The sequence below is a fragment of the Podarcis melisellensis genome (assembly GCF_964234715.1).
Source record: "Podarcis melisellensis genome assembly, chromosome: 4".
In the NCBI taxonomy this organism is placed as follows: Eukaryota; Metazoa; Chordata; class Lepidosauria; order Squamata; family Lacertidae; genus Podarcis; species Podarcis melisellensis.
In genome coordinates, this window is record NC_138531.1 from 33,721,773 (window position 1) to 33,735,742 (window position 13,970).

The following is a 13,970-nucleotide window of genomic DNA, read 5'->3' on the forward strand; positions in this document are numbered from 1 at the left end:
TGCAAGGGAGTGTGCCCAAGGTCTCTCGGCGCTTCTTCTGCCTCTCTCACCCACCCGCAATTCTGCTTCCCCGCTTTCATAACAAAGCCCTGATTTTGCAGTTTCAGATTTTGCTGCTCCTCGTCCCGCCCCAAATTCGGCTGCCCCCCCCATACGCAAGAGGCGGGGCGTTGGCGACAAGGACCAATCCCGGGGCTTGCATGCAAATCGAGGCCAGCGTGTGTTTGTTTTCATTTCCCGGTGCAGCGGCTTTTGGGAAAAGGCGAGCGCTGGGTCCAGAATCTGAGCGGGCCCGGATTGAGAGAGGAGCCGAAGCGAGGCTCTGCTACTGCTGAGAGGAACGGGCAGCTGCGACCCCAACGCTGTGGAACTGCGTGCTGTGGAAAGCCGAATGTGACACGCGACAGGGGGATTTTGAAGCATGTTTCCTGGAACGGGATCTTTCTGATTCTTCCTCAAGTAAGGTAACAGTTTTTCTTTGCAGTTTTTATATTTTTAAAAAATAAAAATTATTTGATGCCTCCCGCCTCCGCTTTGCGCGCGAGCAACGATGCAATCCTGTGCAGCCTTGTTTACTCTCGAAAGTGTGACTAGGATTGCAGCTTAAATATTTTCCCACAGCTGAATGTAGGGCATGTCCCGCGTCTCTAAGCAACCGGTTTTTTAACTGTGCCGCCACAGCAGTAATAAAGTCTAACTGATAAACATCCGTTCCCATTGTTATATAGGACTTTCCCATTCAGTTTTTATAGTAGCATAACGTTCTAGGTGCTTTGTGTGTGTGAGAGAGTGAGTGAGAGAGAGAGAGAGGGAACTTGGATTATTTACAGACAATACCAATGCCCCGTTGAAATATTTTGCGCAAAATAACTTCCCAGGTGTCTATGGGGGGCGGGGAGGACGAACTACAAACGCATTAAATAAGAATTTTTACTTGAAATTTTGTATTGGGTCTGAAACCCGTGCCTCCCCCCCCCCCCCGTCTGTGAGCCTTTCAGTTCATCCGAGTTGGGTTGCTGAACTCTAAAAAGAAGTTCAAGACGGGAACTGTGAAATTGTGGACTTTGTGTTTTACGGATTGCTGATGTGTTCAAAACAAGCGGCATCCACAAATTCCAATAAATGCTTAGGGATGGTTCATACTTCACCAAAATATGAAATATCAGACCGAAATATGAATAAATGAGGCAATGTGTATCATATAAGTACATTTATTGGATTGCAAAGATAGAAGAGTTGAATGTATACTTCATGACAAATACAGAAAGATCCAGAATACGGTACATGTTGCATTAAATGCAGTTACATATTTAATATGTCTGGCTTCTTTTTTGTTAACTTGCAGGCACAGAGGAGCAGAGGGAGGGGAAGATTAAACCTTTTCCTTTGTACTCCAGGTCCAACTAAAATTGTCCCTCAAGCTGGGATTTGCTGTAGGACAGAAGGTGCTGTTGGTGAAACCATGCATTCATTGTAACATGTAGTTCAGCCTTGAACGTACAAGTTTTTAGGTCAAGTATGGGGAACTGGTGGCTCTCCAGATTTTGTTGGACTCCAACTCCCATCAGCCCCAGCCAGCATGGACAGCGGTTAGGAATGATGGGAAGTGAAGTCCAATAATACCTGGAGGGCTACAGGTTCTCCTTACCTGTTTAGAACTTTTCTCAAACATATGCACTGTAATTATGCAATTTTATGGTACAGTCATATAGCTTGAAGTATGATGTATAAATATAACAAATTAGAATATGAGTTAGCATCTCACATGGAATTCCTCGCAATAATGACCGTAAGCTAGAGGTTCCTTTACACATCAGGAACCTGTTGCTATTGCACACGAGGATCTTCTCACTAAACAGGTACGTGTTTGGTTTAGCAGATACTGTTACTACTGATCACCTGAATAGATGGGTGATCTAGAATAGAGATGGTGAGAATAATGCCCATAAAATGAATGGTGCTCTAACATATATATTTTTTGTTAGGGAGAAAGTTGGTTTGCTCTGACATTATTATTATTATTATTATTATTATTATTATTATTATTATTATTATGCATTTTTACTTGGCTTATAAATTTCCTTAGGAGATTATGCCTGAGCTGTGGAAGCTTTAGTATTACTGATTCGTAATTTATGTGTGGGAACAACTGACCTACTTAGGAAAACAATACACAAGGAATGGAAGAAGGGACTGTACAAAAAAAAAATAGGTTAATAGCCTGGTAGGAAATAAATCAGGTTATGGTTGTCATGATCTCCTGTAGTCAGGCAATATTGGCTGCTATATATGGGGCAGATTAGGATGTGTTTGTATAGAGTCTAATCTGTGTTGTGCTCCCTGATGTTCCTAATTCTTATTGAATAAAGTGTACATGGATTAATTTTGCCCAAATGACATCTGTTGTTATGTTGGGATTTTGTTGTACAGTACTATATCATGGACTGGCTGGATGCAGAGGAGTGTTGGGGGGCACCAGCTGGGGAACCCTCAAGGGAAACCCCTGGGGAAGAGGTCTCAGAGGCCAGGGGACTGGTAGTGGGGAGACGGGTGAGAGGTCAGAAGAAGCTGAAGAGACAACAGGGTTTAGTGAGCAGGGAGAGGCTGTGGCAGAGAGCAGTCCAGCTTCAGAGGCAGGAGATGAGGCAGGCTGCTGAAGAATCCAGGGGGTCTCCCTCTCCTGTTGCGACCAACTCCCCCCCACCCCAGTCTCACAGAACACACAGAGAAATGAAGAGGGTGGAGCAGTGAGAGACAAGATTATGAAGCCTCAGTCTGCTGGGGAAGAAACTGGGGGAAGAGCCTTAGAGAGTGGTGGGAAGGCTCTCACAACTGCTTCATTGGGGCAAGACCTACTCGGAAGGATTGCTGTGACCACTAGGTATGCACTGTTTTGGTCTCTTTGAGTAAAGAATTAACTTCAATGACACTGGTGGTGGTGTTGTTTTATTGCTGACCTATTCCTGACTCCAGCTTTTGACATACTGCATCTTTTGCAGTTCATGTAGTAAAATAGATTGACAGATTTGGGATGGGTATAGACCAGTGTTTCCGAGCCTTGGGTCTCCAGCTGCTTTTGGACTACAACTCCCATCATCCGTAGCTAGCAAGACCAGTGGTCAGGGATGATGTGAACTGTCTGGAAACAGCTGGAGATCTAAACTTGGGAAACACTGGTGTAGACTATTAATTTTATCAATATTATTTTCTAGCATATCAAATGTGAATGACTTACTCAAAATCTATTTTGGTATTGGACCAAGATTCTTCTTTTCACCACAGCCCTCTCAGCCATTTGACATAATTTTGATTGCAATCCTATATCAATTTGTCTGGGAGTCTGTTGAGCACAGTGGACCTTACTTCTGAGTAAGCATGCAAAGAATTGCACTGGTTTGTGGATGGCAGACTGTTCTTCCTAGTTACCTGTGTAAGTGGTTGGGATTTTAGACATGGTAAAAAAAGAAGTGTAGATGCCTTTTAAAACAAATTCCTGAAAACTGATTTTACAGTCCTTTGGAAAGTATATAAAAAACCATTGATATGCACTTTCAGGACAGGAAAAGGTAATTTGATTGGTTTATCTGCACAGTGAAGGGAAAAAAAAGATGAATTCAGATAACCATATCCCCCCCCCCGACTTTTGCAGTATCTAGGTATTGGGATTCAAACATAACCAGGTCATCTAAATGGGTCTTTGAAGTAGTGGACAACATAATGCTTATAGGTTTTCAAATGCATTTTGACTTCAGGACACTATCATCTGTTAGATTCCAAAGGCAGCTACAAAAGTCATCACATTAAGCGAAGAACCCAATTGCCTGAATCTATTATTGGGTATAGGCCTCTTTTAGATGGGTTGTTTTAATACCATGCATATGCTTTAGGAGCAGTGATGCATATGGTGACTAGTGCCACTCACAGGTGAATTGACCTGGTGCAGTTACCCAGTTCTGCCCTATTTGCCATGACTCAGAAAAAGGCCGTGATAAATTGTGCTGATGCATATAATTCCAACCACTGTCACAGCCCTTAGGCTGGTGCAATATAAATGGCTGCATTAGAGGGCAGTTTATGACAGGTACAAAGGGTGGAACAAAGACCTGATGTGCGATTTTTTGTCTAGTACATTAGCGCCCTCCAGGTATTTTAGATGGCAAGTATTTGAGGGATAGCTCATTCAGTAGAGCATGAGACTCGTAATTTTAGGATTTATGGGTTCAAGCCCCTCGTTAGGCGAAAGATTCCTTCCTTGCAGAGGATTGGATTAAATAATGTTTGTGGTCCCTTCCAACTCTACAATTGCAGAGTTTGATTAAATTAGCCTTTGCTCTGATTCTTTTTTTTAAATAATATTTTTATTGATTTTCCAACACATATTAAACACAATACAATACAATATACTATACTAAGACAAACAAACACATAAACACACACAAATATAATTTCAAAATCTTCTTTTCATAAACCTTACTTCTCCGACTTCCCCATACCTCTCCTTTCTGCATCCCTATTTCCAAATCTCTTTCAGCAAGTCCTCACTGATTCTTACATTCTTATCTTAGAGTGTTGCTATTAGTTTGTGGGCGCAAGGCACCTATAATTCCTGAATTTAGTAAGTGTTAGAATTTAATCAGTGCCACAACTGTACTGTGCAATGAGAAGGTCATACCGACAGAGCAGACTTAACTTCTCATTTTGTTCAGCTTCTTTTATAGAACATCACGCAAAAGGGGAAAATGAAGGGACGTTCAAAAAAGAAATCTGTTCACTTGTACAGTGACGGCGGCCAATGGATGTCTAATTTGCCGGAATGTCTCTGGGGCATTCCTCTCTCTAATTTGTCACTTCCAGGTAAATAGCACCAGCTTTTCAGTATCCTATTACACTTAGATTTAGATTGGCTATGCTCTGTAGCATCTGTGCACTCCCCCAAATGCAATATCAACATGTGTAGACCACATTTTGGAAATAGTTCTGGAGTGAGCTTCTTCCTGTCATGTTGACTGATGTTTTGGTGCCCGACAACTCAGTCAAGGAGCAGGCCCAATGCCGAATCTCATCAACAAAATCTAATAGATGTAAGCCATAATGTTGGGGTATGTGTAAAAGGTAAAGGTAAAAGGACCCCTGACCATTAGGTCCAGTCGTGGCCGACTCTGGGGTTGTGGCACTCATCACGCTTTATTGGCCGAGGGAGCTGGCGTACAGCTTCTGGGTCATGTGGCCAGCATGACTAAGCTGCTTCTGGCAAACCAGAGCAGCGCACAGAAACGCCGCTTACCTTCCCGCCGGAGCGGTACCTATTTATCTACTTGCATTTTGACATGCTTTTGAACTGCTAGATTGGCAGGAGCAGGGACTGAGCAACCGGAGCTCACCCCATCACAGGGATTCAAACCATGACCTTCTGATTGGCAAGTCCTAGGCTCTGTGGTTTAACCCACAGCGCCACCCGCGTCCCTTTGGGGTATGTGTAGTTTACCCAAATTGTATCAGGAGGGTGGTTAGGAAATTCTAACTTAAAGCTTCTTGCTGAGAGGAAAGCACTAGCCAAGAATGATTTTCCTTTTCTGCCAGCCCTCCAGAAACAACAACCTTGGGAGGTTGCGTGATGGCTCAGAATCAGACATCACATGGATCTTGCTTTTCAACCCAGTCTCTCAGCCTCTAAGAAACTTGATGAAAGGGTTTGCACTGAGCTGGGATTTGATACCCGCTTTCCCCCACTGATAGATCTTTTCGCAATTATGTGCTTAGGGTGGGAATTGTGTGTAAAGCCACATGGTTTTAGAGATGAAGTTTTGTGCAGAGGGTAAGATTTGCCAAATGATTGGAAGTAGATTGACTTTACGTTTTTATTCCAATAGGAAGTCATGATGCTATGACTTATTGCTTGGATAAGGACTCGAAAGTGAGCATAAATGAATCCAAGTTGCTGCAGTTTATGGACAAGCATATGCACAGCATAGTACACCCAATTATTTTGAGGTGGTCTATAACACAGGTAAGCAGTTCTCAAACTTTCTGGTTCCTATGTCTTATTACTGAAGCTTGCTTTTTCAACAGTTAGCATGCTCACTCTGCTGTAAGGGCCATATGAGATGTACCATCCCACAGTTACCACAAGGAGAAATAGAATAAATGTGCCTGATGTATTTAAAATGTTGAGGTTTGTGCTAAGCAACTTAACAGCACAATCTGCTGTCTTCTGAATACTGTTTTTTATCTAAAGTCAAAAAAGTGTGCTACTGAGACAATTCAGCATTTTTCTTGTTTGCACTTTGTTTTTAACTTGACAGGTGCTGACTCTGTCAGAGCAACTGGATGCTGGAATAAGGTATTTTGATCTGAGGATTGCTCACAAGCCTGATGAACCTTCCATGAAATTGCACTTTGTTCATATGCTGTACACAACAGCGGTTGTAGAGGTACAGTTTTGCTTTCATAGCACTGAAGTATTTATTATTTCATATTATCATGGGATTTATTACCTGCCTTTCACCCGAAGGTCCCAGGGAGGACTTAAAACACAACATCACAACACAATTTAAAAGAGAGTTTAAGACAACTTACTGTAGTTACATATACAGTCATACCTCATGTTACATTTGCTTCAGGTTGAGCATTTTCAGGTTGTGTCCTGCGGCGACCCGGAGCTACCAGAACGGGTTACTTCTGGGTTTTGCTGCTTGCGCATGCACAGACGTACAAAATGACATCACACGCATGCGCAGAAGCGGTGAATTGCGACCTGCGCATGCACAGACGCAGGTTGCATTCTTTTCAGGTTGCGAACGGGCCTCCAGAATGGATCCTGTTCGCAACCAGAGGTACCACTGTAATGATCTAACTCCCCTAGATGTTGTACTCCCAACTCTCATCAGCCTCATCCATTGGCTAGCGATGATGGAGACTGTAGCCCAATGTTTGGAGGGCTGCAGGTCCCCCAGCCCTGATCTAACTACTATTTAAGTAATATGGGGCATGTGCCAGCCCCTTCCTGGTGCAGGTGAAAAAGCTGCATGTATGCCTCAATGTCTCATCTGTAACAGCCTTGTGGGGGCATATCCCATTTGAGGAAGAGTAATTCCATCAGTTTTACCATTGGCTTTTGGAACTATCAGGTTGTGTACTGGATCAGGCAGGTGCCAGGTAATTTGCCTGATTCTGCAGCCAGTGCAGAGAGTACTGACCCCTATGATCCTGCAAACAGTGCTTCAACTAGACATCCCATGCATACTAAGCAGGACTAGTTGGTCTGGTCCTTTGCATATTATACATTATATTATATGCATGTATACGTATGCATGGTTGCCATGGCTGTACCATGTCTTGTTGGCAGAGAAAGCACCACATCTGTACCAGGTGAATCAGAAACTTCACTTATGTGCTCCCAGGGCTTGGTATGGTTGCTGGCTCACTACAGACCAAGGTCTGTTTGTGCGTGCAGGGAATACGCTACCTTCCTACGGTCCAGATCATGGTCACTGATGCCATGATTTTCATTACAGAGTGCAATGGATCTGTATTGGAATGGAAGTTATTGAATGCCATTATGGCCTGAAAAAGATGTTAATTCCCCCCCCCCTTTTTTGTATCAAATGATCTTTAGTGTCAAAGTTCAAGGAGATGCTCCTTCAAGTCTGTAGTGTGGAAATATAGAACTAAGGACTTATTTGGATGTTCTTCTGCATATGTCCTGTTGGAATGAAAAGGACGCTGCTTAAGCACATCTGTGTTTTACATGGATCCCGTTCAGTGGAGCTTGTCTAGAAAAATCCAAGGTCCTTGATGACTTTACCACAATATGAAAGTTTAAAACCAACATGCATGATTACGATTCTTTATTAAATTTATATCCTTCCCCCCAAAGGAGCCCAGGATGGCCTTGAGAACTGAAGGCATGTTAAAGACAGAGAGCAATCAATACCCAGCTTGGGTATTTTGTATTCATGCTGTAGCAATGGCCCTGTTCAGAAGAAACCAGCTGTGCTTTATTTCCATTAAAATCTACAAACTTGCCCCATTGCTTTTGATCTTGCTTGTGCATGTCTCTCTTTTTCTGAAATGGGGCTGTTGCAATTAATTTGCAGGAATCTTGGTAGCTGTGAAGATGCAGTTCACTGGAATTTTGGCTACTGTTATGCTGTTTTATAAATATCATAGGGATAGATCCAGACTAAGTTACTTTTGCTTAGCTCTCACTGAATGGGATTTAAGTTAAGGCACAGCTAACTTGTTAGCTAAACAAAGCTAACCTAGTCTGGATCTAACCCAAATGTGTTATGGCTAGAAAGCGCAGCTCTCAAAAATCATTTTTCTCAGGTGTCCACCATTTCAATAAGACCCAAAACTTAGACTTACTAAAGATTCAGCCATGACCATGTTGACTCAGGTATAACATAGCAATTCCCTGTGATGTCTGGCTGGCATATTTTAATCTGTTTGAAGATTATTAGGATTCCACAGCAGGCTAAGCAACAATTACAGCAGACAAACATTACAAACCCTAAGTGTTCAAAATATGAATCAGCTTCTCAGAATTGCCTGACTGGCTTTGCAAAGCATGAATTAAAACACACTTCTGCTTCTCTTTTATTGGCCTTCTAGTTTCCACGAGGTTGGAACAGATTGTTTTTCAAAATACTGAGATCCTGGTGTACCTAGATTTCCAAGAATAATAGATATGCAGACGGTGGTTCAAAGCAAACTCTGGTCAGTTTTAGAACAAACCAACTTCAAGCCACAGTGTCTGAAGCTAACAAGTTTGCTTTATGTGGCAATCTGGTCCAAATTCCTTCTCCTGGCTGTCCAGAAGGAAAGCAAAGAATGTGTGAGCCCAAGACTTGTGGCTACTTCCTGGTGTGTGTAGTGCTAAAACATGGTTTACCAATTAAGTGAGAACTAGACAATTGTGTTTGCTAGATATTTGGGTGCACTGGCTTCTATAGAGATTTCTGTACGCACAGAGGCTTCCTCTGTGTTTTCTTTCTTTTTTTAATGAGCCAGGGAGCGCACCACATGGACAGAAAAGGAATTCTGGTGCATACAGCCTTTCCCTTCCATGTAGAGGAGAGGTGGGAAAACCACAGCTTGAGGACAGCATGCAGCCTCCAGCCTTGCCCAATGTGGTCCTGACACCTCTCCCCAGAATATCCTGTAGCTCACTTTGATCAAGTGCCGCCCAGCATGGAAGGAAAAGCAAGTTGCAAGTGGAGAAACATATTAATTTCTGTCTTTGTGGCTCACTTTCCTTCCCAGTTAGGCTGGAGAAAAAGAAGTCTCTGTAGATGGGTACACTCAAGAATCTTTGGATCACACCTTATGTATCTAATTAATCAGATCCTTTTTAAAAATCATTAAATCAAATGGCCCATTAATTCTGCCTACTATGTGATGAATGTTCTGGGGTTTTTTTTGTATTGTATTTCATCTGTGGTTAACTTTAGGTTTCTAATTATAACACTGCCATATTTATTGGAAAATAATGATTGAGCAACCCACCCCTAAGTTGATTGCTCTGTTATGTGTGCCAAATGGATTTGATGTCAATAGGATTTGAGACTATGCAACAGATGTTAATATGAGCCTTTTAAACCAAAAGGCCTTCTGAGCTAGGATACCTCTTCTGTTTTGGTTTGTGGTTTTGTTTTGTTTTTTGGCATGTGCAGTGCAGGAACTTCAACTTAATCATACATGACAGGTGGCCATCCAACCTCTGCTTAAAAACCTCCACCTCTCGTGGGAGTCTGTTCCACTGTTGAACAACTCTTCCTGTCAGACAGTAATGCAAACAGAGCAGAAATACTCTGCTGTGTCATAAGGACAGGTTACTTGCCACTTGGACTTGAAAATTAAAGTCGAGATTTTCAAGATCCCACAATTTAGTCAAGATTATTCTATTGTTGCAATTACATCAAGTGGTATTTTTTTTTTAGCTGTCTCTACTGTAGACAAGGTAAAGGTAAAGGACCCCTGGGCAGTTAAGTCCTGTCAAAGGTGACTATGGGGTGCAGTGCTCATCTCGCTTCACAGGCCGAGGGAGCCAGCGTTTGTCCACAGACAGCTTCCTGGGTCATGTGGCCAGCATGACTAAACCGCTTATGGCACAATGGAACATTGTAGCAGAAGTCAGAGCTGATGGAAATGCCGTTTACCTTCCCACCACAGTGGTGCCTATTTATCTACTTGCGCTGGTATACTTTCGAACTGCTAGGTTGGCAGAAGCTGGGACAGAGCAACAGGAGCTCAAACCCGTCACGTGGATTCAAACCACCAACCTTCTGATCGGCAAACCCACATCCCTGCATACTGTAGATAATATACTCAGCTTGCGTTAGCTAACATATGTCAAACAGGAAATGTGGAAAAAAAATTCCAATCCTGCACAATTAACATCACTGTATCTGTAGTATGCAACTTAGTGTCACTTGCGAAATTCATCAATTATAGGTTGCTGTTTGTTTCAGTTTCCTCGTAGCACTTAGCAGCTATTTATTTTACTTGTTTCGTGTTGGCTTTTGCAGGATGTCCTGTGGGATATTTTACGATGGTTAAGAAACCACCCCTGGGAGGTTGTTGTTCTAGCTTTCAGAAATTTTGATGGATTAGATGAGGACCATCACCGCCATTTGGTCTCCCGCACAAAGGAGATCTTCAGTGGCAAACTGTGTCCTAGAAATGTAAGTTGCTTGGAATGTTTGGTTGTGAAGTTTCAAGATTGTAGAAGCCTTATTCACACTGGCCTGTTCAGGATGATACACTGAAATAAATAGGATTGCTCATGTATATATCCTCGAACTATGCTCTAATTGAATGAGATTCTGTACATATTAACATCAATACCCACATCCTTTTTGGTCAATAGGATTTCAAAAGATGCACTGTGATTCAATGGGAATAGTTTAGTGTTTAATTTCTTAAAATGAATAAAGAAGTAGTGTTGAGACTAGGGACGCAGGTGGCGCTGTGGGTTAAAGCCTCAGCGCCTAGGACTTGCCGATCGAAAGGTCGGCGGTTCGAATCCCTGCGGTGGGGTGCGCTCCCGCTGCTCGGTCCCAGCGCCTGCCAACCTAGCAGTTCGAAAGCACCTCCGGGTGCAAGTAGATAAATAGGGACCGCTTACCAGCGGGAAGGTAAACGGCGTTTCCGTGTGCGGCTCTGGCTCGCCAGAGCAGCGATGTCACGCTGGCCACGTGACCCGGAAGTGTCTCCGGACAGCGCTGGCCCCTGGCCTCTTAAGTGAGATGGGCGCACAACCCCAGAGTCTGTCAAGACTGGCCCGTACGGGCAGGGGTACCTTTACCTTTACCTTAGTGTTGAGACTTGAGGCGCACTATCCAGTTGGTGGATACAGACTGAAGCTAGTTAAAATGGAAAGGAACTCTTTGTCTGCTAACATTTTTTAAAAGATTCCAGAGCTCAACCTTAGCACAAATTAAATTATGTTTTGCTATTACTGACATTACTAAGATGTTAAATGTTTCGGCATGTAAACATGTTGACGTAGTTAATTCCTTAAGGTGTGCTACATTAAAAAAAGAAGCAGCTGCAAAACAATAATGGCAGCTTACATGGTTGCATCTAATTAAGTTCTACCCTGCATAGACCCATTGAAAGTGATGGACCTAATTTTGTCATGTGGCTTAATTTCAATGAGCCTGCGAGTAAAACACAGGATACAAGACCTAATCTACCCTCCCAAAATGAGCATCAATCCTCTCCTGGCTGAAGTAAGCTTTTTCCAGGTTTGGTGGGGGTGTTCAGTGTCTGGTCAAATGTAAAACATATCACTGAATAGTTGCTCCATTGATAGCAATGGAATTTACTCCACGTGGGTGTATGGAAAATGAATTGGAGATTCCAACTTGAATAAAATATGGGGGCGGGGGAAGAGGCAGGTAAGCCCTGCCCTACATAATGCAGCACATTTACACTATTTGCATACCAATGCCCATTAACTTTGGACCCCCCTTCGAATATTTTATTGGGGTGGAGGGTGCTGAAGGGACCTCAGTCCCTAGGAGTTAGCTTCTGTATAGTGAATTGTGCTGTGATTTTTTAAAAAAATGTACTTAAGTAGGAAAGGAAGAAAGGTCCTTTGGTTTTTGAATAGACCCCAGTCCTAAGCTAGTGGATGGGCATCAAACTAGCAATGGTTATATTAAAAGTACATAGTCCATGGAAGGGGGTGGAGGAAGAGTCTCCATGAATTCAGTGGCCTTATCCTCAAAAGTGTCTTGCAATCCACTTGCAGCCGTCTTACTGTCATATGTTTTGCTATACAATTAGGGAACTATAGGAAGTATGACTTGGAACTTGAGGTTCCACAGAGCTACCTTGAACTTGATCCTCATCCTTCCTGTTGAGCAACATGAATTCAGTATGTTGACTTCCCTTATCTTTCAGGTCACTCCGACCCTACGGAGCATGTGGTCCTCTGGCTACCAGGTTATTCTGTCCTATGACGATCCAGGACAAGTGACAAAGCACTGTGAGTTGTGGCCTGCGATTCCCTACTGGTGGGGAAATAAAACAACAGCGGCAGAGCTTATCCGTTACATGGAGATGAGGAAAAAGAATGGTCGCCCAGGTAATTGCTGCATTTTGATTCCCAAATGGCCAGCTGGCTGGGGCTGATGGGAGTTAGGGAATCCAAATTCTGCAGATAGGAGGCAGAGTGCTTGGGTCCAGGAGAAAGGGTAGCTTACAACTGAGCAGAATTGCTCATCGGCAGGCAACTTGATTTTCTCTTCTGAGAAGCAAGATGTGCTCATCCATGTCAGTTCTGCTCTTAAGGGCCTATCTCTGGTACTTGAAATGAAAATCTAGAAAAATCTAGAAAAAAATGAAGATCAACTGCTGAGTTAAGAGCCACAGTCTGTACTCAGCTGCACTGTAGGGCACATCCCCATACCTTTTAAATTTGTGTTTTAGTCCATGGAACTAATCTCTTCTTTTTTAGCTGGGTGGCCTTTTAGAATGATTTTATGCTCCTTGTGTTGGTTTTATGTGGATTTTATATTGAGGGTTTTGTTTTGTTTTTCATCAGATACAGTAAAACAATCGTCTAAATTTTGTGAACTACGCAGATATGTGGTCAATGGGGTGGTCTACTAGATGGATAAATAAATGGCAAAAGTAATATCTGGCTTGCTCTCTGTGGTTTGTGAATGCAGCAGAACCAACATAGTGGTAGAAAGGAAGCAAGTCTGCTCTTCCTTGCTAAAATAAATAACGACACTCTATGCTGGTGCAGAAAACACATAACCAAAAGGGAATAAAATCACAGGAATTTCAGCTAGCAATTCTCTTTTTTCTTTTTTCCCTACAGCGGGATTATTTGTTGCAGGAATCAACCTCACTGGAGATTTAGGTTATATTCTCGCGCATCTACGTGGATCTGTAAAGAAAATGACTCTTCCTGCCCTTCCATTCCTAAATCAGTGGGTTAAAAAACAGCGCCCTGGATCCAAGAAAGACTGTATCAACATAATTGCTGGAGACTTCATAGAAAAAAATAACTTTGTGGAAAACGTGATAGGCCTTAATAGAAAATTTTTTAAATAGCATTGCAGCTTGGATGCATGCTTGGGTTAACTCCTAGAATGCTATCTCAAAAAAAGAAGAAGAAGAAACAAAAATCATAAATAACCCACCTACCTCACAGGAATGTTCTGAAGATTTTGTTTGCAGCTAGGATATGGATAAACCGAAGGTGGCTCCATGAAATTCATGGAAATTTCTATGAAAAGACCCAGTTTTCCTGGGAAGCATTTAGTGCAGCAGTTGCACTATACTAATATACAATCTCCCAAAGCCCTGCTCGAAAAGATCTGTGCATTCCAATCTACCAGGGGATATATTACTGTGAAACATTGAGTGTTTGGGACAGACAACCGACAAGCACAGGCAGAGCAGCATTCTATGCTGTTGTGATCTGGGAGAATATGGGTGATACAAAAATA

The 13,970-nt window shown here is 42.6% G+C and overlaps 1 protein-coding gene across 5 annotated transcripts; it reads left to right on the top strand.

Moving 5' to 3' along the window:
* Window positions 1–228: 228 nt before the first annotated feature.
* PLCXD1 (phosphatidylinositol specific phospholipase C X domain containing 1) lies at window positions 229–13,646 on the top strand. 5 transcript variants are annotated; one of them, XM_081907699.1, is made up of 9 exons: window positions 229–459; window positions 1,346–1,445; window positions 2,718–2,881; window positions 4,707–4,854; window positions 5,871–6,007; window positions 6,303–6,431; window positions 10,530–10,685; window positions 12,412–12,595; window positions 13,337–13,646. In XM_081907699.1, exons 4-9 carry the CDS (start codon window positions 4,740–4,742, stop codon window positions 13,570–13,572), a joined length of 957 nt encoding a protein of 318 aa, XP_081763825.1. In that variant the 5' UTR covers window positions 229–459; window positions 1,346–1,445; window positions 2,718–2,881; window positions 4,707–4,739; the 3' UTR covers window positions 13,573–13,646. The 5 variants fall into 5 exon arrangements, with proteins under 5 accessions (XP_081763825.1, XP_081763826.1, XP_081763824.1 ...); XM_081907700.1 differs by lacking the exon at window positions 1,346–1,445 and having other exon boundaries at window positions 2,710–2,881; XM_081907698.1 differs by lacking the exon at window positions 1,346–1,445.
* Window positions 13,647–13,970: the final 324 nt, after the last annotated feature.